This window comes from Paracoccidioides brasiliensis, assembly GCF_000150735.1.
Source record: "Paracoccidioides brasiliensis Pb18 unplaced genomic scaffold supercont2.1, whole genome shotgun sequence".
Lineage (NCBI taxonomy): Eukaryota > Fungi > Ascomycota > Eurotiomycetes > Onygenales > Ajellomycetaceae > Paracoccidioides > Paracoccidioides brasiliensis.
The window spans coordinates 2,694,506-2,722,333 of NW_011371358.1; the positions used below are offsets into that span (position 1 = coordinate 2,694,506).

Sequence of the window (27,828 nt, forward strand, 5' to 3'; positions counted from 1 at the left end):
GCCAAAGCTGCAAGACCTCTACTTTAATCACAACAAGGATGACACAGATGTTTTCTTGTGGTCAAGTGCCAGTTTTGACACCAAGCAGTGTGATTCCCCGCCCATTGGGTTTTAAGGCACAGTCATACCAGCTTACTATGGCTTTTCCCACTCTTAAACTTCCTATGGATGGGCCATCCTAGACGCTTACGGGTCCAGAGATTCTTAATCAAGTCCGTGTCTGACCTGTCTGTGCCGTCTGTCAGGGAGCTTTGGCAGCAAAACAAAAAAAAAAAAAAAAAAAAAAAAAGGGTCAACTGCACAGGAACAAATCATCAAAGATATATATGAAGGGTCCGCTATTTTTATGCACTGACAAGGTATGATGATTGGTGACTTACGTTTGAGAAATATTATTGGTAGAGCTGGACCAGAATCAGAGCTAATTAGTCCAAGCTGCAGAGAACTGATTGGATTCCCAAGGACTTTGATTTTAATGGATTGTCTCGAGACTGGGTTGGGGACGCAGAGAAGGGCAGAAACTATTCCTGGGGTCTATAACTCTACCCTTTATTTTGTTGCTATGACATGTGGAAGGTTGGTGAGAGGAACTTCTTCGGCTGGGCTGACTGGGTTTACCAGCTTGGGTTTTCGTGTTGGAGAAAGGCTCACACGGAGTCCTCAGTTTCGCCTAAACATGAAACCCAGTAAGAAGCTTCCGGAGTTTATTTCGAGAGGAGGATGATGAAGTTGGACAAACCAGGATCTGTATTAAGCTTTATTGATCCAACTCGTTAAAAACTGAACAGCATTTCTGTTTAGAGAGAGCGCGAGCTCCAAATGTGATTGCATGGAGCACCAGCGACATTTGAATGCTTCCTCTCCCAGTTTAGATGTCGGATTACCAGGTGAGCATATTACTCTATAGTAGAACTGAGCCATTCCAATCCTTCGTCTATGTTTTTACTAATTGTCAGAGATTCGTGAGATTTAGCACTTAGAATTCGTGTTGTGTGAGTCAACAAGATAATCATGCTGAAAACAATAAGCTATCCTGATCACTGAATAGAAAAGGCATAACTATCTAGGTTCTGATTTGTTGCAGAACAGCACAGTTCATCGAACTTCTAGAACACTGTGTACAATGGAGCGCTGTGATGGCTATCTATAATTTTCCAATTGCGAGTCGATTCCTGCATACCAAAACCCTCCATGAATGTCAAGATGACACCATTTGAAGGTGGGGCGTTGATTTTATTCCCCACACTTACTTCTCCCCACATTTCAAAACGAACAATCCCTGCCACTCGTATGATACATGATCCATCGTGTGGTCAGGTAACTACCTCACAAGAGAGAATGTGAAGCATTTCGGTGGGGTTGCCTTTACAATGGTCGTAGTTGAACGATCGTAGGGCATCATGGAAATCCCGCGGTTCTCCTGCCACAATCAACATATCCAAATTCAATTCACCATAATTATTAAGTACCAAGTGGATGATTTAGTTTTGAGAAGAAATCAGTGTTGTTTTAAATTTATTTTTCACACTCGGGTGATTCTTTAGATTTCCGTGAGGTCAGGGTGGACCTAGCCAGCGGGGAACGGCTTGACGAATCGAAATTGATCGGGAAGCGTTTGTATATCGACGGCACGCTAATAAACGCCTGTGAGAAGGCGTGCCTTGCAGATAGGGGTGAGCAGGATGTGATTAATCGATTGGAGTTGCCGGAGAATGCGGCTGTTGTGGTTGAGGCATGGACTTATGGGACGGATAGGATGCGGGATATGTCGAAGCGGCTGGTTATGGTGCGTATATTATAACCATTTTATCTCCACCCTAATTTCCCTCTTCGGTTTTAACGGTCAGGTAAAAGTGTAAAATCATTTCTCTTTCGGCTAAAAGTGCTATTTTTACATGCATCTTGGTAGTCATGCGGATGCAAACCACTAGGCATATCCGCTGGATCTATGTGTGGAGATGACAGATGACTTGGAGATACTTGGAATATATAACTTGCCATCTGGAGAAAATGACTGATATACATACCCCTGTTACCAAAGGGGTTAAGAAGTTTGACAGGTCAAAGATTCATGACACCAGCGAATATCATTCTGACCTTGTCTCCGATAATTATCGCACGGGGAATGCTGTGGTGACCCGCTCCCGAATCCTAGTTTTACGGGCCGTCGTCACTGTAGGCAACTAACGTGTATATATATTTTCGCCTCCCAATTTACTCAGGATGCAGCCATCAACTACGAAGTGCGTGCGACAGGGATCCTCTCAAGTACACCCATCAACAGGGGCGATTCAGTCCCTTACAGGACCCTGTGGCGCCGGGTGTTCTGACTCCCTACCACCAGCACCTATTCTCCCTGCGCATTGATCCAACCATAGACGGGTACGAGAACACCCATGTTGTCGAGGACTCCATTCCCATGCCTCTAAACAACCCCGAAATCCACAACTCATTCGGTTTCGGCTACATCACTTACCCAAATAACCGCCCAAGCCGAAAGCGAATTGGACACGGACATCACCAGGGTTCGTGTGTTCAAAATCACCAATGAAAACGTGCGCAACCCGGTCAGCAATGGGCCCGTCGGATATAAGTTTGTCCCACATTATTCGCAGATGTTGCTCGCGCACCCGATGTCACTACACGCCAAGAGATCGGAGTTTTGCTCGCACCCGCCCTGGGTTCCTAGATACAGTGATCGGGAGCTGTACAGTTCCAGCGATCATACGAAGTAGTTGCTTGGTGGGGTTTGGGATTGCGTCCTGGATTAAATACCATGCATCAGATGAATCAGCCGCCAATGTGCGGAATCAGGATATTGTGCTTTGGACGTTTGGCACGACACACAATTCGCGCATTGAGGATTGGCCGGTTATGCCAGCTGAGAAGATGCTTGTGTCATTGAAGCCAGTGAAGTTCTTTACGGGAAATCTGGTAGTTGATGTACCGATCAGTACGCAGGAGCAGAATATGAGAGTTCTTGTTGATGTTGGGGCCCAGAAGTGTTGCGCTCCGGATGGCGTGGAGGGAGAGAAGGCGGGAAAAGGATAACTACTAAGGGATTTGGAGGAGAGTTGTTATTTCCAACTTCAACTTCAATTAATTATTTCATGCCCACTGGAGAAGAGAATATATACGAATAGAACAAATTTAAAAAATAAAAAAAAAAAAAAAAAAAAAAAAAAACGCAATAAATAGAATCAGTCCTGTGTCTATGTCTAAGTAGCTTCGTATCTAAAATTCCATGGATTGTTGAACCGCGGCAAGTCCGAGTCCGGCCAAGCGCGGAGTGTCTAAGTGTCCGTCAAGAAAAAAACCCCCGAAGCTCAGCAGCAATCATTTGCCGAGATAATATCGTCGACGAGACACCAACAATAAACTGCGACAAAAACTGACCACTCCATTAAGAAAAAGTTTTTAGAATTCCAAAGTAATCTAGTTGACTGCTTGCTGTCACTGTTCCATTCCGTTGCGAACCCTCGTCTCAGCCTCCGATCCACTCCTCCTACCTTACCCCGCCTCTGAATTCGTCGTCGAGGATAAATAACAGAAATAAGGAGTGATGGCTGGCGAGGGTAAAAAGCTAGAGGCAGTTATAGATGTCCCTGCGGAATCCAGTACTGCTACTCCTGTTGTGGAAGCGAAAATAAATGAACAGAGCACAACGACCCTACAAGCCCAGGCAACCAATACCGCTCCTCCGCAAGCCAGAGCTACTCCTGTCGCTGCGGCGGCTACCAAAGAGGATGAGGAGGGATCAGACTGGGAGGATCTGGATGGTGAGTTCGGATGTATTTCCTTTGTCTTCTTGCTTTTCTCCCAAATTACTTGTCTTACCTACAGGGGTGAAAGCATTCTCTACCACATCAAGAGATCGAAACCTCCCAAAATATAAATTCACAGGATAATGTCCATGTATAAAATCATAGCAATCTAACTCACCTCTTCCAGACGTCCTTGACGATTTCTCCACCTTAAAAAAGCCATCCGCAGCCACACAACCCGCTTCCTCATCAGACAAACCCATCTCCACCTCAACAACAGCTCCCCAACCATCATCATCATCACCAACATCATCATACCTTGACAATAACGCCACCAAAGCTCCCGAATCCGACCTCGACGAAAATGCCTTCATCCAGCAACTGGAACAAGGCATGGCGGAGCTTATGGGCTCAGCCGGCGGCGACGGCGAACCAGACTGGGATGCTCTTGCGCAGAAAATGGCGCAGGGTAACATGGACCCTACAGACATTATGAAGTTGCTTATGGGTGACGGGGGTCCGGGCGCTTTGGCTGGAGGAGGAGAGGCAGATTTACCTGGTTTTGCTGGACTTGGTGATGATAAGAAGGATGGGAAGGGAACAGCGGAGGCTCCAAAAGCTGGTGCCGCTGCTGCTGCTGCTGCCTCCTCCTCCTCGCCAGGTGGCACTGGGAGTGGAAGTGGCAGTGATGGTAAAGTGGGTGATAAATTCCAAGAAACGATCCGCAAGACGATGGAGCGCATGCAGGTGTCTGGAGAGAAAGCTACGGCTGCCGCGACGGAGGATGGAGGGGATGATATGCTGGTCAAGCTGTTGAAGGCGATGGAATCAGGGGCTGGTGCAGGAGGGGGAAATGGCGAGGAGAGCCTCGATAAGATATTCATGGGTATTATGGAGCAGTTGTCGAATAAGGATATGCTATATGAACCCATGAAGGAGCTGCATAATAATTTTGGCCCGTGGCTGGAAGAGAATAGAGGCAAGGTTCCCAAGGAGGATATGGAGAGGTATGAATTGCAGGCGGTTGTTGTCAGGGAGATTGTGGAGAAGTTCGATGAGGAGGGGTATTCGGATGATAAGCCGGAGCATAGGGCCTACATTTGGGAGAAGATGCAGAAGGTATGATTTTGTTCTTTTTCCTTTCTTTTTTTTTATTTTTTTTTATTTTATTTTCCCTATTTCGTTTTCATTCAATGGGATATTTGAAGTGTCGCACTAACTAATTCGTGGTCATAGATGCAAGCTGCGGGCAGTCCTCCTGATGCCCTAGTGTCAAATCCGCTGGCGGATGAGCTTGGGATCCCAGGCACATTAGGTGGAGGGGGTGGCCCTGGGGATATACCAGAATGTCCTCAACAATGATAATTTGATAGAAATGTTCATCCAATTTATTTTCCTTCTTGTTCACATATCAATTGTTGTATTTGACTTCACCTGGGTCTATGAATTGCCCGTCATGTCTTCATGTCTTGCCAATTATTCCCTTTACTACACCTATCGTGTATTGTACATAAAAGAATCCGGTTACCCCTTCCCTTGAGCTGAAATGCCACATAAAGTTTCTACTGAGAATTAAGCCTTTCCCGCTACCAAGAACGCCACGCTAGATTGAAAAAAAAAAAAAATCCAAACACCGTTTGATGCCCTGTTCACATGCAAAAACTGTTTCAGAATATATCTAGCCCTGCGACGTATCCATGCCGTCATTTCCGTTGTCGTTCTCTCCTGATGATTTGGCCGGGCCATGGCCGTTGCCAATCAAATCGGCAAAGATAGTCTCGTAGTAATCCTCATCATCGTAATGGGAGCTTGGCGGACAAGGCTGCAGCGGTTGCTCTGTTTCCCGAGAGCTCTCCAGCTCCTCCAAAAATGCTTGATATTGCTCTTCCTGGGATATAAATTCCTCCAGGATGCGCTCCTCTACCGGTCATCATACGTTAGCATATATAGTTTGTATAACTGTGGACATATACGGCAAAAATGTTAAGAGGTGGTCTAACAAAGCAGAAAATGAAATGGATTATATCTACCTTCCACACCATCACCACGGCTCCCCCATCGCGAATCCACTCCCTGCCCATCTTCAAAACCCATCAAACCTTCCCCCCCCTCAACTTCCTCCATCATCTCACCAAAATCCGGAGCAGACCTCTCAATCTCCTCCTGATATCTACGCTGCTGCACAAGATAATTAATCATCTGCATCTGGTCGCTTCTCGCCTCAAATCTGCCCTCATCGCGACTACGTTTCACTTTATTCAGGAACATATCACGCTGCTTCTCACGGGATGCGTGCTGGTGCACGATCTGAGCGGAGGGGCTGCGGATCTGCGAAGCGTAGCGCTCGGCATATGACCGTCGGGAGAGTGAAGGGGATGAGGTTCTGCTTTTCTTGTTGTCGTCGACATGTTCTTTCATTGGTGGTGATTCGGGTTTTCTGTTGGCCATTGTTGTGTAGGAATGGGATCTGGGTAGCTTTGCATGGCGTGGGTTGAGTGGTGGGGGGGGAAGCGGTTGCGGTGGCAGCGAGAAGAGGTTTGCCGAGGGTGAAGGTTGGGCGAAAGTAGTAAACATCATTCCTACCAGCAGGGTAATATGCGTTGGAGGGAATCTATGTAGCTTGCTTTGTTGTCATTGGCATATGGGCCAGAATCATGCCTCTCACATCGATGTTCGAAAGAGTATTAAATGCTAGGAAGACGCGAAAGACTAATCGTCCGACACGCGTGTGATGGCGCTAGACCGTATTAGGCTAAAACGCTGAAGCCCTTCGGCCTTGGGTTTCAAGGCCAATTTCAACGTCAAGACAACGGCCCAAGCACTGTTTAAACATGTTAGATTGACTGGAATCGACTTGGTTTGCACCCCAGTCTAGTGGGTTCTTAATTATCATTTGATCGTCCTCGTTGTGGCAGAGACGTTATCTAGGTATGGATATCTTTTATCCATATTATCCCAAGTTTCTGTATGAGAACCATCTTCTGGGCAAATGGACTCCCGCCGTATTTGGCACAATCCTAGCATTCGAAAAACTATGGGATATATGAAGGACACAGATTTGCATCCTATCCATGGACTGAAGGCTATACTCCATTTAAGCTGCATCACAGAGCAATTCAAATTCGTCATCTAACACTATCACCACTTGGTGCGACGGTGATGTAGGGGCGAGAGCAGACTCTGAGGACGCAGCCGCTGTCCTTTGGACATGTTCGATAAAATATTTCATAGGTGCAGACTCCTGTGCTACGTTACAACTCTCTACAGAATTGTATTATGCAGCGATTAGCTTTCCAATTTCGTTTTGCACATTGCAGAGGAACTTGACTCTCTCTCACTCACATGCTCCAAGCTTGAATGGCTTCGAAGGACAGGAACATTCGGGATGGAAAAGCAGGTATTTGGTAATAGACTTGAAAACGCACCTCTCTCACTCTGACAATCTTGGTCGGTGAAATTGATGCCGTGGACTTCATTTACGATCTATCGAAACTTTTAGTTCTATTATGCAGAAGCGATTCCTTCACGGGACAGAGGAATGAAATGAAGTAACTGGAAAGATTTACCGTCTTGCATCTATCAAATAGGAGCTCACAGCTAAGAAATCAAAATCTGCATCTTTAGCTCAAGGGTCTCGGTAACGCTTGGTGCCATGAGAGCAACATATTGACGGAATATATTGACCTTCGTTGTCCGGCACTGTGGAAATCAGACTTCAGAATAGTAAGCAACGAATCCCTTGTTCCGAATTCCCTCCACCTGGATGTACTCACGAACATCTCACCGTCGACCTCAAATGGCTTGTCCCGGTGACCAGAATTCGTTATCTATCATTCAAAGGAATTCGTTCATATCAGCATCATAGTAAGATCGAATCCAGTTCAATGTTATCTGGGGAATAGGCATTGCTTTTCCCCTTCCGCGGGATATCTCCCTAGCCAAGTTAAGTGTCTGAACATCAACTTGATAGTTCCAACTCACCGCGGGCGCGACACCTGTCAACCCATGATTGAATACCTATATCAGCGGCGCATCAGCCTCCCCCAATGGGAAATGTATGAATCGCTGAATTATAGAAAGCATTTTTTTTTTTTAATGGACCTGTAGATTCTGATGCTGCCGAATACGCAGAGGATCGTGCAGCCTCTCCCACGCAGACGCGAGCGCAAGTTGTGCAACAACTAGTGACGTGTAACGATGATAGGACGGCATTGTCCTTGTGCAATTAGGACCCTTTTCTTTTTTTTTATATGGAATAATACGTAGAGATACCATTCACCTGCAGGTTGGGGGAAATACAGAACGTCAAGGAAATAAGCTTTTTCCAACATCCAATGTCAACTATAACTAATGGAAGGGAGATAGTGATTTTTTCTTGACCAAAAAGCCTCTGTAACGTACTAGCAAAGATATTGTGGGCTCCTTGACGTCTTCAAGCGCTGTAACCGACTAGGTCTCTCATTCTCTCTACACGATAAGTCAGAAAACACACAACATCTCCAAAAGGGAGCTATACTCGTAGTACTTAAATTTCCAAGAGAAGTTCTGTTCTCTGAGATGGTATTTAACCTGGATAAAATACTTAAAGACAATATAATGATGCCCAGACCTGTTTCCGTGCTCATGGCACAGACGTCCCGCCAGCAGCAAGGTCACCGCAGACGTAAAAATTCGAGTCGGTGCTTTCCGCCCCACCTTAACCCCTTGAAAGGCCCTCCGCATTTCTTAATCTAGCATCTGCATAACACGTTCTGCCAGAACAATCCGTCATACAAGGTCGCATCTTTCGTGAGGGGAGGGACGGGGTCTCGCTGACTTTTCATGGGTTTGACTAGGAGTTCCCTAAGGGTTTCACAATCCGTCACAGTGTTAGAGTGCTGTTTCACCAAAGAAGGTGTCAGGTCGGGGAGAAACACAGTGGGTGGGGTAAATGGACTTGCTGGAATGTTGGTGTGAAATTTATTGTCGTGTGTGAACATCCGCAGATCTCTCTCTCTCTCTCTCTCTCTCTCTCTCTTTTTTTTTTTTTTTTTTTTTTTTTTTTTTTTTTTTTTTTTTTGACCAATCTTGCAGGTTGAATTGGAGAAATACTTTACTATATAACATATGAAACAAATCAACCAATAAAATAATACAGCCGCCCTTCGCCCCTCCAGCCACGGCAGCTATTAGTTTATCACGTTTTTATCCTTGGGGGTTTATGAGCATGGATAGCCCCCTTTCAGTAGGTATGTTCCTTCTGGCAGGCCGATGATGGTGGCGCAATTCGAGAAAGGAAATTTCCCCAATCACAAAAGGTAAAGATTACAAATGCCAAAGAACCAACCAGACAGGGCTCGAGGGTGACTCTCGATCCAACCTGATCAGGGTTCTGTACCTGCATAACCATTGAGTCAGAGACGTGGGCTACGTGGTGGCTGCTGGATCGCCTCAGGGGTATAATAGTTCTACAGAAACATGGCGAACCGAGTGTTTCTCGGTACGCACGCTTGGGGACTGTGAATGTCATGGGCCTTCTTTTTCGACTCTCTTCTAAATCCTAACAAATTACCACACCACATGTTGGAGGTGCAACATCCTGGATACCCAATGATTTCCCAGAAATGCAGTGCCTGGAAATTTCAGCATCCTTTCATCTTCATCGTTGTTGTTTCGTCAGCCCTAACGGAGGCTTACGGGTACAACCCGTCCCATCTTTGCGTGCATGGATACATGGATTGGATTTGAGACTAGAAAAATAACAGAAAACAGGTGGAATCTGGAAATAGAAGAGTACGTGTTTCCGAAAAGTGAAAAATGATAAGGATACATCTTTTTCAAAATCTTAACCCGGTGCCTGGAACCCAATGCATGTAGGCATGGTTGATTGAGGGAGCCTTTGCGTTGAAATCGAATGTGGAAAAGACAAGAATTACAAGGGAAGAGATATCAACATCAATATTAAAATAGCTACTCAGTAAGTTTAGCGACTAGGCTGATAGATAATTAATTCCCAAGTTCTCATCGTAAGAGAATAAAGTAGAAAGAAAAAAAAAAAAAATTGTACATACAAACATACAAGGTATAATCCAACTGTATTGGGAGAAAGGCAGATTTGAGACCCAAGATGAAAAGAAGCAACATGCAGTAAACGAACAATACTATCTTCCCCAACCTCCCTGCTATCTAACCCCCATTTCATAACCACCTACCTCTCCTGGCGGAAACTCAAGGTAGATTATCCATTTAACACACACATGTTCAATAAAACATGTGGCTATTATCTCGCTAACGTTATCACTCTCGCTCTCGCCATGCTGAACCGGATAAGAAGTAAACCAACTTAACCCACCGCAAACATTGTCACAACATTGCATCGGAGTAATGAGGAAAGAAAGGATGAAGTTGGTTAGTTAATCTTTGGAATAAGAAGCAAATGAAAAGGAAAAATAATAACGTGCAGTGACTGATGAACGGGATATGTGATTGAGGGAGGATATCGCGTCCATCCCGTTATTGGATTCTTTTCTATTTCTGGAATGGACCTACATTTGTGTTTTGCGGTTGTGTGGTTGTGCGGTTGGTGTTAAGGCGCTGGATTGACCGCAGAGCAGAGCAAAAACAAGGGTCAATCAAATCATCCCACCTCTCTAAATGAAAAAAGAATGAATGAATGAATGAATGAAAGACAAAACCCGGAAGTATGAAAACAGATATTCGGTATAAATTTTGGTTTGATAAGGAATGTTTGAAGGGGAGGGGGGGAGGCCATTTCGGTGATGGAAAAACCATATTTTAACGGATCAAGGAAAGTGACAATATTATTATTATTATTATTATATCGCATACAGCCGAGGTCTGGTTGCATGCTCTCTTTCGTTTTTTGTTTGTTTTTCGCTTTTTCTTCTTTTTTCTTTTCGGTTTTCTTCGTGTAGAAATGAGAAAGGGGGAAAGGAGGGAAGGGTTGAAATGGCCTGGGGATAAGCCGGAAGGCGCACAGGAAGATATGGTTTTAAACGACAAGAGAGAAGAAAATCAAATGGGGTAGCAGTATCAGTATCAGTATTCCTACAGTAACAAAACAACAACAAAAACAACAACAAAACAAACAACAACATCAACCATATTCAAACACCACACTTATGAAGAGGGTAGACAGACGGAGACACGAGCCATGAACAAATACAGACAGACATGCAAATAAAGGCTGCAAATAAAGGCTGCAAATACAGGCAACATTTACCCACGCATGGGTTCCCACGAAATATATCATCCAGAGATGCAGTACGAGAGACGACAGGACCGGTGAGATGTCGCAATGGTCCATGAAATGCAAACAAAAAAAACAAAAAAAAAATAATAAAAGCCGAAAAAACAATAGGTGTCAAAACATTAGCGAAGCCCAATTCCTAAAGACACACACAACCTTTAGAAATTCGAAGATGCATTAAGCCCTCCCGGATGATGATATTGGTCCAGCGTCGACTTAAATGGAGAGCTCGAGGTCCCCGATGTCTCAAGGCTAGATGTCCCCACAGCAGTACCGGCATTCATTAAATCGTCCTCATCACCAGGCCCACGGAAGCTCCGCCTGGTATGCAACCTCCACACCACGAAGGCTAGGCCAGCCAGGGTAATAGAACCTCCGACACCCACGACAACGCCAATGATGACATTCTTGGGGGGGGTGCCTACGCCCGATGAGCCACCTGGGCCGCCAGCGTTGTTGCCCAGGCCGGGGGCGAGGGTTTGGCCGGGGGCTACGGTTGAGGCGGAGGTTTGTTGGACGGGGGTACCGCTGATGGTAACGGTGTTGGTGACGATGACGACGGAGGGACTGTTGGTTGTGGAAGGGACATTATTTGTTTCTGTGGGTTTCTGTTGGTCTTGGGTAGGTGTGGTGCTATCTGCAGTGGGGGTTGGAGTATCTGGAGGGGTAGAGGAGGATTGTGGTTGTGTCCGTGATGTGCTGGAGGGTGGTGTGGTCCTGGGTTCCGAGGTTGGATCGGGAGTCGACTCTGGTGGTGGTGGTGGTTGTTCACTGGTTGTCGGAGAGGTTTGAGCTGGTGGTTGCCGTTGAGTTGGGCTCTCAGTTGCTTGTGCTGAGTTGTCGTCGGAGGCGAGCTGTCGTTTTCTCACCTTTACATTTGGATATCCGTATCCAAATCCGCCAAAGAGCGCGTCAGGGCCGGCGTTAGCAACAGCTATGGCTAGCAGCAGGACTAAGAGCAAGAGGAGCGAAGAGGCAGACGTCCACCGCATTGTAACACGCGACTCACTGGTGGATGGACGGGAGAAATTGGGGGAGAGGCGCTACGGCCTTGAGTGATCAAACTCAGTTACCACGGAGGGAGTCCAGACAGTGATCAGGTGAAGGGTTAAGAAAAGATATATTAACCGAATGACAAAGAAAATTTACAGGGAATGGAGTAGAAAGAGAATGGGATGGCAATAGCTGGTAGAGGGGCAAAATGAAGGAATTGAGAAGGTCAGGTGAGAGAGACAGTAATGAGTGAGTGAGTGAGGTGAGGAAAGATGAAATAATAATAATAATAATAATAATAGGTGCAGGCGATTGAACCCAGTGACTAAAAAAGCAGCGCTCGATCCAGAATACCGGCCTGTATATAATACTGGGAATACTGTCATTTACAGAGCCCTCTCTGCTCCCCAGTGGTGGAATTGGCCCTGACTGACGTCTCCCCGCTTCTAGCCCTCGTATCGCATAATACCAGCGCCAGTATTCATACATAGCGCTGTTTTCATTTGACCCCTGTCCGATCACCAACCATTGGCTGGGCAAAGCCGTACCTGCCAGCGACATCAAACCTAAAGAGGCTAAGTTTAATGCCCTGCCGTAAAATGTCACGGAACTGGACTGGTAAACTATAACCTTATTGTATCCGGAAGACAGGAAGGGCTGTACGGCCCATCGCAAAGATACAATACAGTTAAGTAACAGAACACATGTATAAGCGGCTTACACGGGTGCCAAAATACCACCAATCATTGATTTATTTTCAAGCAACGCCACGCTTGTCCCGTGATGAGGTGCAAAATTGTTGCCGTATTATCAAGTTTAATTTTCGAGAATCACTAATCAACCAACTAGTTTAATCAACTTACTTAGTAGTTAGTTAAGTTCAACGGCGATTGCTGATCCCGTTGTTCAGAGACAGAGGGAAATCTCACACCCCCCCTTTATATATTAGCACTGGCAATCTGAAGTGCACCCACCTGACCTTGTTACATCTGCACATCCACCATCCTTGAACTTCGAGACCCCAAGAAATATATCCAGGAATGGGTACGGACGGTGGAAACGGCAACGGAAATCCTTCATTGGGAATCATCTTTGAGCAAGCATTCTATCGCGTCGTATTCCAGCAAGGAATATCATCCGGTTTCATACCAAACAGCCCGACATCCCTAGCACTCTTTGTGTTTTCGATAAGACCATGGAGGAAGCGTATGATATAAGTCTTCTCTTTGATTCTCTACTCCGCTTAAGGTTCCCAGCTAAACCTGGACCAAGGGCAGAAGAACATTCTGAAAGAGCCGCGATGTATATACATATATACCCGCCTTGCTGCCTACCAAGGTACCTAGGTAGCTTCCTATTGTGGTTCAGGACATGGGTAGTTCGAACTGGAAATCTCTTCTCTCTCGTGGAGTAATTACCATGGACTGGATATTCACTCACATACGTTTTCAGAAGAGGGCGGGTGTGCTTATTTTGCTTTTAATATGGAAGCAAACCGTGCGCAGATTGTGGGCCCGTGGTTATTATCAGGCCATCCGTGGGCACACGGTTAAGATGTACGGAGTATAAAGTGCAAGAAAGGATCCCAACAGCTTCTCTCTGAAGAAGACAACTCTTGTCATTATTCCCGAGGTCTTGTTGGGAGAACTCAAGCAATCATTGCTGAATTGTTTCAAATGTGAGCGATTGACTCTGAGGTGATGGTGAATTTTTTTTTTTTTTTAAATTTTTTTTTTTTTAAATTTTTTTTTTTTTCAAATATATCGCCCCACCCTTTGAAAGCATCACTCACCTCATCCAGTTGTCACCTTTCGAGCCATGCCAAATGTGACTTGTTAACAAATTATCTTGTGGATCCGCGGTGTGCTCCCAACGGAGCTATTTAAGACTCGAATCTGGGTCCCAGCTCAACTACACTCGCGGAAACACGGGGGAAAATGTATCCTATGGTATCAAGTCTGTACCAGCTATCTATATCTTTTGGTTTGATTGCTTTATAAGGGAGATCTGATGCCAGCGCCTCCATGCTCCAAAGAGCTATTTTATTTTATTTTAATTTTTTTACTTATTTTTTAACGCTTTTTAGTGGTAGGATCCAAGATCACATGTGAGAACATACGGTATATGTTTATTCCTAGCCATGAGACATACCAATGGTTCTAGGAACGGTGGATTGGAACAATGAGAGGGGTGGGGTTATAGATGGAATGAATAGATGGAATAGATGGTTTGGGGCAAGCTCATCATTCTCACGATAAACATGCGATGATTGCCATTGTACCATTGGAAGAACAGGAGTTTGTTCGTTTTCTCTGATTGATCTGTTATTATCTCTCTTTTCCTGCCATTCGTCGTTCTGTTCAATTCCCTCCACTTCTACTTCGATTCTTTTCTTCCCCACTCAGTGGGTGTAGTTATACGTGTACTTGTAGTATCGTGACATCTGATGACCATTGTTTCTTAACCTTTTTTTAATTGCCACAAAAAGTACCAGCGGCGACTGGTCGTGATATTTTTTTTTTTTTTTTTTTCCCTTCGTTTTTTCTAGACATAAGGAATATCTGTTTCAGCGAAATTTTCACATCTATAGTTGAAATCTCTCCCAGCTCTACTTGAATTAGTTAACCCTGCCCGCTCTTGAAGATATAACTATCGCTAGCAATCCCAGGACTTACACAACTCAACCCGCCTCTCGTTCGGCCACCTCAGCTTTTCTCTCGTAGATGACCTGACCTCGTTGATCTCGCAGTCCGGAATGGGATGAATCATCCGGCGGCAGCATTTCTATGGGATGGGTTTGTCAGCAGTCCCAGTCCCCCAAGTCCCAGCTCTAAGCCCTAAGCCCTAACCTGCCGAATCCGTCCACTCATAGAACTTCTTGCGTTTGACTCGAGTTAAACCATGAAACCAACCGGTCTACAGCGATTCTTCGGAATGTTATTACACAAAACAGCTAAGAGGACTAATTTAGCTGCTGAGTATGATCTCAATGCTTCAGTGAAAGGGTTTCCTTCTTCCCCCGGCCACCGGTCTCTTAATCAACTAATTATAACTATTGCGGGAAACCCGTCCAACGCCAGCGAGAAAACCGGTACAGACAGCCCCCGTTGGAACACCCGGCCTAGTGTCCGAACTTGCCCCGCCATCGACAACATTAACCCGGGCTCCAAATTTAACCTCGTCTCATATCGTATATGTGATCGTTCAGCGGTGACTCAATTGATCGGTTGCACACCGGCTTATTGATATCACCCCCTCCCGTTTCTAAGCAATTAAAAGCAACCTCCCTTCCCCGAGCCCAATTTGGTTGCATATATGACCGGCGATTTGTTTCTCAACGGCAAATAAAAAGGAAATTCGACGCTCTCGGTGAACATACACGGCGAAATAAACCCTTGAAACGAAGAGGCCGCCACAAATGTTCAAGATGGTTACTATTGTTCTGGGCGCGCAGTTTGGGGATGAAGGTTGGTCCAACCTAGCTACTTCTCTCTATTTCATTGCATTTAATAGCGAGGCAAGCAATTGTGACCATTTCAACTAACCGTGCCTAATCCTTCAAACTAAATAAAAAAAAAAAAAAATTAGGCAAAGGGAAAATCACAGATCTCCTATCTCAATCTGCTACGCTTTGTTGTCGAGCAGCTGGTGGCCATAGTGAGTTCAACCCCCCATTTTTCTTCTCTATCCCATCCCTATGTCTTCCTTCACCGGATCTCATTTGACATGAAAAGTATGGAAAAATAAAATAAAAAATGACTCACTCACCAATCGCCCTTCATCTATCCCCTAGATGCCGGTCACACTATTGTCCACGATGATATAACCTATGATTTCCACATCCTGCCCTCAGGCCTCATCTCACCCGACTGTATCAACTTGGTTGGCACCGGAACCGTCGTGCATGTCCCAAGTTTCTTCAAAGAGTTGGATGCGCTAAAAGCCAAGGGTCTGAAGGATGCTGATAAGAGGATATTCATCAGTGATCGGGCGCAAGTCTGCTTTGATCTCCACTCCGTTGTCGACGGGCTGGAAGAAGCGATTTTGGCGGGAAAGAAGGTTGGCACGACAGGGAAGGGAATTGGACCTTGCTATAGCGATAAGGCATCTAGGAGAGGCGTGAGGATTGGAGAGGTGTTAGAGAAGGGTGTTGTGGAGAGCAAACTTCGGGCCCTTGAAGCGGGGTATCGAAGACAGTTTGGAGAGTTGAAGTATGACCTCGAAGATGAGGTTAAGAGGTTTCACGTATGTCCACACATTGTTTCCTGTTTCTTTCTCTGAACAAAAAGAAAAAATAGGAAAAAAAGAAAAAAGGAAAAGAAAAAGAGAGGGACTGTTCTTCGTAGCAAATGTGCTGATATGAGATGTACTCGTAAAGGAATACCGCACCAAACTCCAGCCCTACGTTGTCGACCAAATGGCCTTCATGCACAAACATCGCTCTTCCCCTTCAGTTCTCGTTGAGGGCGCCAACGCTCTCCTGCTCGACATCGACCACGGCACTTACCCCTACGTAACCTCCTCCTGCACTGGCCTGGGGGGAGCAATCCAAGGCCTAACCCTCAACCCAACCTCGATAAAATCCATAGTCGGCGTGGTAAAAGCATACAGCACGCGCGTAGGCTCCGGCCCCTTCCCCACTGAACAGAACAACGCCGTGGGCGAAAAGTTGCAAAGAGCCGGCCGCGAATTCGGCGTCACAACCGGCCGTCGACGTCGCTGCGGCTGGCTCGATATGGTCATGTGTCGCTACAGCAATGCCATCAACCATTACACCGTCATCAACCTGACAAAGTTGGATATTCTTGACGACTTCGACGAGATTAAAGTCGCGGTTGCGTACCAGCTGGATGGGAAGCTCCTAGAATCGTTCCCCGCACAGGCTGATGTGTTGGATAAGGTTGAGGTGAAGTATGTCACTCTCCCCGGCTGGAAGTCGAACACCATGGGTGCGACCAAGTGGGAACATCTTCCGACAAATGCGCAGCGCTATGTCGAGTTCATTGAGAGGGAGATGGGTGGTGTGCCGATTAGGTGGATCGGGACTGGGCCCGCGAGAAACCATATGATTGAGCGCATATGATATATCTGTTAGGATAATTCTTCTTTTTTCCTACTTTCTTTTGTTTTATATTTCTTCTTCCGCAGCCCTGACGAAGTCCTTCTACTGGATTGCGTTACTCCGGCATTGCTTTTCTCTATAGATATTGAGGTTTTTTTTTTTTTTTTTTTTTTTTTTTTTTGGATTTCTTTCTATAGGTTGTGTCTGTCTCCAGAATCATATGGATCGAATTTCAGAGGTAGCCGTGGCCTTTTTTTTTGTTGCTCTTTTTCCTTTTCTCTGCTACAGTATATCTTTCCCCTTGTAGTATTCTCCTGTCCACATTTTTGATTCTCATGTATGCACATATCACAGTGTTTGTTAATGTATAGAGTAATGAGTCGAGGAAGGTAACAGGCAGACGAGTCTCTATATCTGTTAGACTACCTGGCAAAAATGCCCAATCGCCAGCAGTCTATACTGGACGGAGGACAAGTTCAGTTCCATAGGGGTCACCTGATCCCTAACAATATCATGAGATTGACATGATATTTAACATCGACTAATATTGGACAATAAATATCGTATGAACAATCAATGGTCAGGACGCGCTCTTTAAAGCCTGAAGCGATTGAGCTAAACTCAGCAAAGCAAATGAAAAATGAGATATATCCATCCGTAGATGCAATTTCAAATCAATCCGGGCCCAAATCACCCTGCCCAATGCACAGCCTTCCGTCATCCGCCAACGTCGATTTTCGACCAGCCATGAGAAGCTCCTGGCGTGACAACAAGTCGGTATCCCGTTTATACTGCCGTTCGTTTGCTGCCTCCAGCTCCTTTAGCCTTCGAGATTCAGAGGTTACACGTGCGTCAAAGGTGCCCTGTTGGACCGCAGCGGAGGATTTCTGGTACTCAAGCTGCAGCCTGCCTTCCTCCTTCGTGGCTTCGAGACGGAGCTGATTGAGGGCACGCTGTTGCTGTAGATCTGCGTTTCGCTGCTGATCTGCGATCCGCTGGCGCTGTGCAGCTGCGTTGGCTTCGAGGCGCAGTTGTAGCCCTGCGGAGTTAACAGCGATCGCGTCGCGGTTTTCAGCTACTTCGCGATCCTGCTGGAGTCGGAGACTATGTGTTTGTTTCATGACGAGTTTCTGTTGTTTGGCAACTTCCATTTCACACTTTAGAGCTAGCTGGTGCTCTTCGTCTCGTTCTTGCAGACGACGTTCCCGTACTTTTTGCCTCTTGTCTTCTGCGAGGATGTCTGCAGGTGCTCCAACCATGTCTGGCGGTTGAGGGCCGTATTGCCTGTAAAACACGTCCTTGCATCCGTTGGCCTTCAGGATATGTAAAAGGTCCGGTGCATATTCTTTGGAGCTTTGCTGCATGTCTTTGGCAATGTACATTGTAGGTGAGAATATAAAGCCGCCTTGGGAATAGAAATTTCTCTCATCATTGATACGCTTCCAAAGCCCACTGGCAAGAAGCGCTTTTGTTACGTTTGTGCAGCCAGTTGGATTATCCAGGGCATGCATAAGAATCGACTTGCCGCCTCTGCTAAGAGTAAGTTCAGCCTTTCCGGTCACAAGGGCATCTATGGTCTGTCTCAGCCTTCCAAACCCAGTCACAGAATCAGCTGCTGATTTGAGACAAAGTTCTGCCAATCCACTACGACCATCGTGAATCATTGACGGGAAGTTTGGATCATGTCCATAGTCAATTAGCAGCTTAACAGCACCGGTGTGCAATTCACGCGCAGCTTCATGAATGCTTCCATCATCGACAGTAGCATTTGCATTTAACAAGTGGCGCATTGTGGCTAGTTGTCCGCGTCTGCTGGCGTAAAATAGAGGAGTCCGGCCGTGCGCGTCGCATATCGAAACATCAGCGCCATGCTGAATGAGCTTGAGCACCATATCCGGTGTTCTCTCCATTGCTGCAATTAGTAAGGGAGTCTGGCAAGATCCTGTTGATTGGAAGTTTGGATTTGCTAAAGAAATAGAGCGTTAGAGAACCTTCCATTTAGACGTTGAAACCAAAATTTCTAGACATACCTTCATTTTTCAGAAGGCAATCAATAATATATGGACTAACCTTCTGTTGAGGCTGAAGAAACGCCCACAGAAGGAGGGAAACCTGTTCATAACCTTCCTTGGACTCGATAACATATGGAATTGTTTGATCAGCCAGAATACCAGCCCTCAAAAGAGCCTCGAGGATTTTAGTTCCACGGGGCCACTTTCTTAATGCAGCAAATGTGACAGGTTCCTGTTGCAGTCCATCGGCATCATACAGTGAGCCATTCAAATCCGGAATACCTCCAGGAATCTGGGAAAATAATTCGATTAGTTTAAGGGTAGCATCTTCTGGTAAGTTTGATGACATGATAGTCGAAAATGCTGCAGGGAGACTTCTGGGCGATTGAAGAGAGTCTAAAAGTCGCTTCACTAGAACTGGGCTATTCTTTTCGATTGCCAGCTTGAGAGCTCGGCCATCTTGATAGTCAGCGTTAGCTCCAAATCGAATCAAGATATCCACAGCATCTGTTGCTTCGCTGATAATGCCAAAATTTTCGACGGATATGGCCAGAGCGTGGTCAATCATATCCCCACAAGCTCCATTTGCTAGCAGCTGCTGGATTACCAATAATCCAGGGGAAGACAACCAAAACGTTCCTGACGAAACAAGCTGTTTGAAGACATCATTGATAGCATTTCGATCGGAGACAGCTTCCAACAATATTTTCAGCATTGCGGCATCCATTAACATAGCTGCGTGGAGAAGAGGGAAGTTGTTAGAATGATGTACAGAAGCGCCATTTTTCAGCAATAGCTGGAGAGTCTCAGTATCATAAGGATTCTCCTGTACTACATCGGCAAGGGCGCTATGGAGGTGTTGTCCTCTAAACCCTGACTCGAGAACCTTGGATGTATATTGATATCGCTCAGCGCCTTGCAGATTCCAGCTGGAGTTAAACGCTGTCTCCAGCGCCTCTTTTGTAACATCTTCTTCTAAAAGGAGATCCAGGACGTCAAAAGAGCGAGTCTCGACGGATGCACGAAGGGCTTGTCCATTTTCGTAATTAACAGAGGCACCAAACCTCAAAATCAGTTTCGCAAATGAAACGTCTGATTTCAGTTTCACTGCTTCAGCTAAAAACTTGTTTATAGCTGTTGGCATCCGATCGCGACCAGCCGCTAATAGGATTGTCGCTATTTGATGTTTAGCTTTCACATCGGCTTCCAGGAGAATATCTAAAGCCGCACTTATGGTTTCAGTGGATGGTGCATGAGAAACCAGGAGTTCCAGCTGTTTCTCGTCAGACTTCTTTACTGCTTTTTGGACCGCAGCGCCGTTTTTGAAATTTACGTTGGCACCGTATTTCAAAAGCAGCTCGATGAGCGATGGATGGCTCCATGGCAACCTTTGCACGGTTAAAAGACCAGAATTAAGTGTCTCACCTTTGACCCCAGCTTCAAGGAGTCTGTGGCATATGGTGTATTGAATGGAGCAGTCTTGTAGATTAAGAGCTAGAGGGAATGCAAGGTTTAGACTCGTATGAGATGGATTGTATGACAAGAGGAGTTGAAGAAGGTCAGAATTCCCTTGTTTAGTGGCCATTTCGATCGGTTTTCCGTTGTTGGAATTCACATCAGCAGCACCTTTATCGAGAAGTAATTGCAACAAAGGGATATCCACAGGTTTGTCGTTAATTACATAGAGGAGGCCCTCATCGACAACCGGGCCACGGGCACCAGCAGAAACAAGCAGATCCAGTATGGTAAATCTCAGATCGGAATTGGGCAGACCAAGCGCAGGTATAATTCCTTGGGCGAGAGACGCAGGTGAAGGAACGCCTTTTAAGAGTATGTTTAGGATACCAACATCGCCTGCCCTTGCTGATTCTTGGAAACATTTCCCTCCGCAAATATTCACATCAATTCCATGCCGCACAAACTCGTAAATAAGAGGCTCTTTCTCCTCCACAAAATTGGACATCACAGCTCTAACTAAAGCATTATCCACTTCCTCACCCCTAGCTCCGGCTGATAAGAGGCTGATTGCCATAGACAGACGGGGTTTAGAAGGGACGGCTTCTAACAAGGTAAAACATAGTTCTAGAGACTCTTTCGAAGGGCGGCCTTTGAGAAGAAGTTCGAACAATGGCAAGGACACTGAAGAAACTGCACAGCGGAGCGCATGTGCGTTATCGTAATCAACGGAGGCTTGCTTGCTAATGAAATATTCGACAATTGCAAGATCATTCCGCTGAACTGCATCGATTAGACAAGGCTGAAGTGCATATCCACAAGCCCCCCGCTCAACAAGTGTTGAAATGACCGCCAGTTGTTTCGATGAGGGTATATTAGACGAGATTTTGGGGAACATCGTTACTAAGTGAGAGGCATGCTGCTTGTCAATGCGACCACTGAATAAGCTCGCTAACAATTTTGTATTTCCAAGTTTAATTGCATGGACGATAGCCTCGGCAGAATTGTACGTCACGGATGCACCATGTGTGACGAGCAATGAGGTGACATGCTCATCACTCCTCTCAACTGCTTTCAGCAACGTTTTTGAAACCACTTCTCCATTTGCGCCACCACAAAGAAGAGCCTCGACTAGGATTCTTTGAATATCGGAACTGGATTCTGTTATGTGGAAGGCGATGTCCACAGCGCCATCAAGAGAATCTTTCGAAGGTGGACGATCTGCTAAAATAAGTGCAACCACAATGTCCACGTTCCCTGAGCGAACGGCGTTCTCCAAAACTTCAGGCAGATCACCATTTGCACCATTTTTCAAAAGCGCTGAAGCCATATCAAGGCTCCCGGAAGCGACAGCGGTGGGTAACACTTGATCAAGACACGAAACGGCCATGCGCTTCTCAGCACTTAGAAACAGGTCGATCAGCGGGGTGTCGCCGCGTACCGCTGCGTCTAGGAATGCTTGTTGGCAGGAATTTGGGTCCCCACCATTTTGAAGCAGCATCTTGGTGCATTCCAAATCCCGTCCCGATACCGCAACATATAAAGCTTCGTTCAACCCATCCTCATCAGAGTATTGACTCAAAACGTACACCATAGATGGCTGGCGCATGCCCACTGCTGATATCAACAGAGAATTTATAGTTCTCTTCATCGTCTGCTGTTGGTGTTTAAACAGGTGCTTCTCAAGTTTCGCGTCATCGGCTTTAGCCAGTAGGTAATCGAGGACTCCAGGAGAACCATTAGTTAGAACTATTCGTTCTATAACTGTGTGAATTTCGTCATTGTTAAACCGGAGTTTGCTGGGCTGTCGACGGAAAATATGTGACTTGGATGCAAAAGTCTCCTGGCGCTTCTGCATCAAAAGGCCCTCAGCTATGATATCATCTCCTTCACAGGTGAATGATAAATGCTCCTTTCGAAGTCTCGGGTATAATTTGTTCAAAGAAACGACGGCATTTGGGGACAATTGTTCAAGCCGTGCTTGAGAAACGCGGTTGGAAACTGCCATCACCGACTGTATCTTAAGCTCATCCCCAGAGTTGGTGAGTGTCCATATAGATGAGCGAAGTAGAATAGCAGACCTACGAGCTCAATCCACGTTCTCGGATGAGATTATGAGGAAACGGCATCAAAATTTTTCTGCACCAGGCAGGATCTTGACAAGACACTGATTGTTATACTGATTACTATGTAGGAGTCGGTGTCGTAGCAGCTCTTTGTATGTGTTAGGGGGGGGGAGAAGGGGTTGACCAGAGAGAGTCAAAGGAACTGTGCAATGCATTATACATTGTTTTAAAACAATAGCAAAACTATATTTATTCTATAAATAATAAAGAACAGGCTGATATCAACACTGACAGTCACTGCGCAATCGTTTCTGTAGCCGCCCAGTGACGTTGCCAGGACCCCGTGTGAATGGAGATCGATTGAAGTTGTACGTGGAACCCTGAACTCAGTGGGGAATAACTTTACAGATGGGTTTAGTGGGCGCTTGCATGCCGCCAAGACACACGACGCCTCGAGTCAGAGCTGTCCATACGGTACGCAGTTAATCGCTGGACAGAAAACGAAAAGAGCAGGGTTTGTATTTGCTGGAAGTTACCGCGATTTTATTTTATTTTGGTCTTTAGGAAATTTTTGATACGGATTTCCACCAATTATATTCGAAAGAACTCGGTTGGTTGCTGGAACAAAGCGGAGATTTACATTTCTTGGACAAACTCTGGATCATCATTCATGCGGAACGACCTGGAAAGGCGAGGAACAACATCACATGCAAGGATTCAGGAAAGAGAAAGAAAAAGGGAATGTTCATTGCTGGATATAATAACACAGCCTTAAAAATGCTCGCGAATATTTGGAGGTGCAAAATATTTATTTGAACGGCAACATTTTGATTCAACATGAAAGGGAGCTTTTACCGCAGTAACACATGGATCGAAGGGAATATAAAATGGCGTGATAAGAAAACAAAATGGGACGAACATGATTACAAGGGTTGCCAGATGCACAATAGGACCATGACTGTACACTCTGGGAAAATAGATAGGGGAAGAGAAGAGATTCAAGAGATGATCAAAGGTCGACATTATGAGGTAAGACATGGAAGAAATGAAGCAACCATGAGTAATACATAATAATCACTCTCAGCCGTAAATAAAAAAAAAGCAAACACCGCCTTTTCACCCATAGAATCCCATTAGACAAAAGTCTACCCATTCTGAAAAATAAAACCCGAAGAAGCTGTAAGAAGAACGAGCGGACGTACACTAGCAACTAAACGTGACAATCCCCCATCCCCCATCCCATGTCTATGATCCATCGCCAGCGAAAGCGCAGAGATATAACATGAGATGATACTCTATACTGCGCGAGGATGGGAGGGGGGTAAAAAAAGAAGAAGAAGAAAAGAGTCGAAGAAAGTTTGGTGCTGGAATCCATCAGACTTCATGTCGCACTTCGTTTAAACCCAGCTAGGAATGATAGCGTTGCATAACTAGCATTGCAGGTTCAGACAAATCTCCGCCGGTCATCAATTCAAGAATCTAAGTCGAAGGGGTTACCGCGATTCTGCCTGGTATTCGAAACACGCCCTCCAAAGCTCCGGTTAGAGTCCCGGCCCCGGCCGCCACCGAAGGAGCCACGACCACCGCCACCGTAGGAGTTACGGCCGCCGTTGAAGGAGCCACGACCGCCACCACTGAAGGAGCCACGACCACCACCACCGAAGGAGCCACGACCACCGCCACCGTAGGAGCCACGACCGCCGCCATTGTAGGAGCCACGACCGCCGCCATTGTAGGAGCCACGACCGCCGCCATTGTAGGAGCCACGACCACCGCCAAAAGAGTTACGATTGCCGCCAGAGAAGCCAGGATTGCTGGAGTAACCACGAGAGCGATAAGAATCACGAGAACCGTAGGAATTAATAGACCCATAAGACCCTCGGGGGTTGGAGGAACCAGGAGCGTCATCGTTTTCCACAAATTTCTTATCATTTAGACCTGGAATATTAATATAACCGAGTTTGGCGGCGCTCGCGCTGGAGAACGTAGGTGGGTCCTTCAGACCCCAACCGTGTGTAGAGAGTTGATTGATGTAGTGGACAACTGCATATTTATCTCTTATTTGGGCCATGGTGCCCAAGTATGCGGCATACGCTTGATTTTTTTGCTTGATGGGAACCGCCTTGAAACCATCCTTGACCTTGGAGAATATATCGGAAACATGAGGCGGGTGCCCATCTTCTGTGGTCATGTCAGCTGATGCAGTAAGGAGGCTCGAACTATCGGATTGTATTGGAAGGCCATAGAGTTGGCGGCGGATATGGTCGCTCTCCAACTTTAGACTGAAAATCCACCCCTCTCCCTTTTTATTAGCACGAGCTGTTCGTCCGAGGCGGTGGATGTAAGTTTCTCTATCTCGTGGGACGCCAATCTGGATCACATGCGTGACATCAGGAAAATCCATTCCACGGGCTGTAACGTCGGAAGAGAAGAGCATCGCAGAGCTCGCTTGGCGGAATAGGCCTGAGGATCTTGTCCTCTGTTCCTGACTCAAGCGGGAATGCATCTCGAAGCACTGAAAATCAGGAAGGGGATGACCCGAATTCGAAGACAAATCATATCTCATTGCTGAAAAAGCTTGTCTCGCCAGGCCGACCTCAGCAGTAGAATTGAAATACACGATCGCTTTAAAGGGTTTGACGTTGTCAGGATCATTTTTATGTTTTTCAATGTATTTTTTCGCTAGCTCAAAAATGGCTGGGAGCTGATTCTCCATTCCACGGAGGTAAACTAGCTTTTGAGGAACGGTTAAATGCGTTGGTGTTTCATCTTCTTTAACTGTCTTGACAAAAGTAAAATCCGGTTTCATCGTCTGGCGCACCATATCCATAACCTCTCTTGGGACGGTGGCAGAAAACATAAGAGTTTGTCGGTCGACATCTTGACGACGTGGTAGATAGCTTTGAAGCTCTTTAATATCCGGGGCAAATCCGATATCAAGAAGACGATCGGCTTCGTCAAGGACCAATGCACTTAATTTTGGGGCAGCAACACCACTATTTGGGTCGGAGAATATGTCAATAAGACGTCCTGGAGTACCCACAAGGATATGACATCCTTCGCGTTGAATCCGCATCAAGCCTTCACGTTTCCTCGTACCACCTACAGCTGTCTGGACAATAACACTGGTGTTCGACACAAGTTTTTTTGCTTCTACCGCAATTTGTTCGGCAAGCTCGCGGGTTGGGGAAATAATAAGGGCTCGGATATCCGAGGCATTGGATCGTGAACGGTTGTTCCTCGCCCGCTGAGATAGCTGCACATCTTTTAGAATATTCTGCACAACTGGAATAAGGAAAGCAAGTGTTTTGCCAGTTCCAGTTTTTGCCTGGGCAAGGCTTCATTGTTTCAGTTAGCAAGATGGTAAAAATAAGACTTGAGCCAACGTGAGAAAAGTGGCGGGTGATAGACAAATCGCTTACACATCGGAACCATTCAATGTAGCATTTATTGTCATCCTCTGCACCTCTGTCATAGTTGTGATATTCATCTTATTGGTCACTACCCGGATGACATTGTCACTAACCAGCCCATCGGTGGCCAATTCGGAAAATTGTGTGTATTCGGTTGGGGCCTCAGCTTCTTTCACAGCAGAGGCAGCTTGAGAAGATCTGAGGGCTGGATACGGATGGAACGCTCTGATAGTAAGGACAGAGGGATGTTGAGCTATCCGAGATGAAATTATTGGCCGCTGAGTGCCTTTCTGGATTCTGAGTGAGCGGATAATACATGGTCGTATAGTGCGTGTGAGGATATTTCCTCGACGGACAGGACCCAGCATTCTGAGGGTTCCCTTGAAAAACAGATGTTGAGAAATCAACGACCACACAAAACACAGCAAAGCACCAAGACAACACAATGCAGCTCAGAGAGTATAAAGAAAAGACACTGAGGTGAACAGAGGGACCATGGAAGAGAAAGGGTGGTGTTCTTGGACGACAAAAATGATGAAAGCTGCAGATTTTATTTTTGTTATTGGATTTTTTTTTTTGCTGACTGGAAAAACAAAACTCCGTGAAATTTTCGACGGATGGGTGCTTCATCATTACTAAAAGGAGCACGTGAAGGGCTGAGGCTAACCCTTAGAATCCGCCCCAACCAAGAGTGTAACTATTCAACCAATTTGTTCAAATGGCTTTTCAATGAGAAGAATCTATTTAATTAACGCTTAACAGCGTAGAAAATGATCTTTTATTCCTATGTATGGGCATCAGAAACAGCGTTTGACTTTTTTAGAAGAAATCTCTATGACTAAATAGCTGGTATAAAAATCATCTCACCTTCTTCAGCTGCCTTGATATGAGCTGCTTTGCATCATTAAAGAAGGCATATAACAAGCAGATTGAGATGCTTATGCAGAATCACATTAATCACATTACAAAACTCAAGTTTTTACTGGCATATCAAGCAGCATATGACACAGTGAGGACACTTGATGTGGATGAACTAAGTGTCAAAAGGAACCGTGAGAAGCACCATTACTAATATCGTAAGAGAGTGGGAGGATAGGCGCTGCGAGCGCTGAGGAGGGAAGAGGATAGCAATGGGTGGAACCATAGGTGTAGGATTGAATAGTAGCTAACCACTGAATCTCTTGAAAGGATTTCAGGGGATTCAGGGTGTTTATATATGAATAGGTGACAATAGGGTTTACCCCTAATCTTCCATATCAGCTAATTATACATAGTGCTGCTATATTAGCAAAGAAAAACACAGAGCTGAGAGCTATCAACATCAGACAGAAATAAAAGAGAGAAAAATCATATTTTTATATAGTTAAAAAAGAAATTTTAACAGCTTAACACATATTAGCTAGGGCTGCTAGACCTCAAAAACTTGATCAATGTAACTACAGAGTATCAGAATCATGAGATCTAGTACAACCACAAAACTTAGCATGATCATGAGATTTAGTCAAAAGACCTCTTTTAGGCATTGATATCTCTTATGTCTTATATCAGATCTAATCAAAGACCTTGAAGGCAAATGAAAGGTCCTGCGGTGGAGTTGATGCCGGCAATGGAAGCGTGTTGGACATATGGATAGTGCGGCGTGTGGTTATTGAAGGCTTTACGCGGCAGGGTTTGTCCGGCTAGCGACGCCGGTCAAGGAATTTCACTTTGCTTCTTGTCCCATTTCCCTGCTTTGGAAATTGAAGATGCCCTGAGCAAAAAGAGAGCCAGCCTGGCTTAATATGGCTTGATTGGAAGGTGACAAGTGAAACGAT

At 45.6% G+C, this 27,828-nt stretch overlaps 8 protein-coding genes across 8 annotated transcripts; 3 read left to right on the forward strand and 5 right to left on the reverse strand.

Moving 5' to 3' along the window:
• Positions 1 to 1,203: 1,203 nt before the first annotated feature.
• PADG_11154 (uncharacterized protein) lies at positions 1,204 to 3,051 on the forward strand (the record flags this gene model as incomplete). Its single annotated transcript, XM_010758448.1, has 5 exons — positions 1,204 to 1,288; positions 1,545 to 1,790; positions 2,042 to 2,175; positions 2,285 to 2,525; positions 2,573 to 3,051. The coding sequence occupies 5 exons, from the start codon at positions 1,204 to 1,206 to the stop codon at positions 3,049 to 3,051; spliced, it is 1,185 nt and encodes a 394-aa protein (XP_010756750.1).
• Positions 3,052 to 3,562: 511 nt separating this feature from the next.
• PADG_00828 (uncharacterized protein) lies at positions 3,563 to 5,126 on the forward strand (the record flags this gene model as incomplete). The annotated part of the gene is made up of 3 exons (XM_010758209.1): positions 3,563 to 3,779; positions 3,952 to 4,883; positions 5,001 to 5,126. 3 exons carry the CDS (start codon positions 3,563 to 3,565, stop codon positions 5,124 to 5,126), a joined length of 1,275 nt encoding a protein of 424 aa, XP_010756511.1.
• A 316-nt stretch (positions 5,127 to 5,442) lies between these two features.
• On the reverse strand, positions 5,443 to 6,212 carry PADG_00829 (uncharacterized protein; the record flags this gene model as incomplete). The annotated part of the gene is made up of 2 exons (XM_010758210.1): positions 5,443 to 5,684; positions 5,795 to 6,212. 2 exons carry the CDS (start codon positions 6,210 to 6,212, stop codon positions 5,443 to 5,445), a joined length of 660 nt encoding a protein of 219 aa, XP_010756512.1.
• A 646-nt stretch (positions 6,213 to 6,858) lies between these two features.
• Positions 6,859 to 7,976, reverse strand: PADG_00830 (uncharacterized protein; the record flags this gene model as incomplete). The annotated part of the gene is made up of 5 exons (XM_010757695.1): positions 6,859 to 7,025; positions 7,103 to 7,247; positions 7,538 to 7,591; positions 7,746 to 7,781; positions 7,866 to 7,976. The coding sequence occupies 5 exons, from the start codon at positions 7,974 to 7,976 to the stop codon at positions 6,859 to 6,861; spliced, it is 513 nt and encodes a 170-aa protein (XP_010755997.1).
• A 3,195-nt stretch (positions 7,977 to 11,171) lies between these two features.
• PADG_00831 (uncharacterized protein) lies at positions 11,172 to 12,005 on the reverse strand (the record flags this gene model as incomplete). The annotated part of the gene is made up of 1 exon (XM_010758211.1): positions 11,172 to 12,005. One exon carries the CDS (start codon positions 12,003 to 12,005, stop codon positions 11,172 to 11,174), a length of 834 nt encoding a protein of 277 aa, XP_010756513.1.
• Positions 12,006 to 14,907: 2,902 nt separating this feature from the next.
• Positions 14,908 to 17,089, forward strand: PADG_00832 (adenylosuccinate synthetase; the record flags this gene model as incomplete). The annotated part of the gene is made up of 3 exons (XM_010757696.1): positions 14,908 to 15,196; positions 15,800 to 16,251; positions 16,385 to 17,089. The coding sequence occupies 3 exons, from the start codon at positions 14,908 to 14,910 to the stop codon at positions 17,087 to 17,089; spliced, it is 1,446 nt and encodes a 481-aa protein (XP_010755998.1).
• A 653-nt stretch (positions 17,090 to 17,742) lies between these two features.
• Positions 17,743 to 22,543, reverse strand: PADG_00833 (uncharacterized protein; the record flags this gene model as incomplete). Its single annotated transcript, XM_010757697.1, has 2 exons — positions 17,743 to 19,034; positions 19,099 to 22,543. The coding sequence occupies 2 exons, from the start codon at positions 22,541 to 22,543 to the stop codon at positions 17,743 to 17,745; spliced, it is 4,737 nt and encodes a 1,578-aa protein (XP_010755999.1).
• Positions 22,544 to 24,072: 1,529 nt separating this feature from the next.
• PADG_00834 (uncharacterized protein) lies at positions 24,073 to 26,382 on the reverse strand (the record flags this gene model as incomplete). The annotated part of the gene is made up of 2 exons (XM_010757698.1): positions 24,073 to 25,939; positions 26,024 to 26,382. The coding sequence occupies 2 exons, from the start codon at positions 26,380 to 26,382 to the stop codon at positions 24,073 to 24,075; spliced, it is 2,226 nt and encodes a 741-aa protein (XP_010756000.1).
• Positions 26,383 to 27,828: the final 1,446 nt, after the last annotated feature.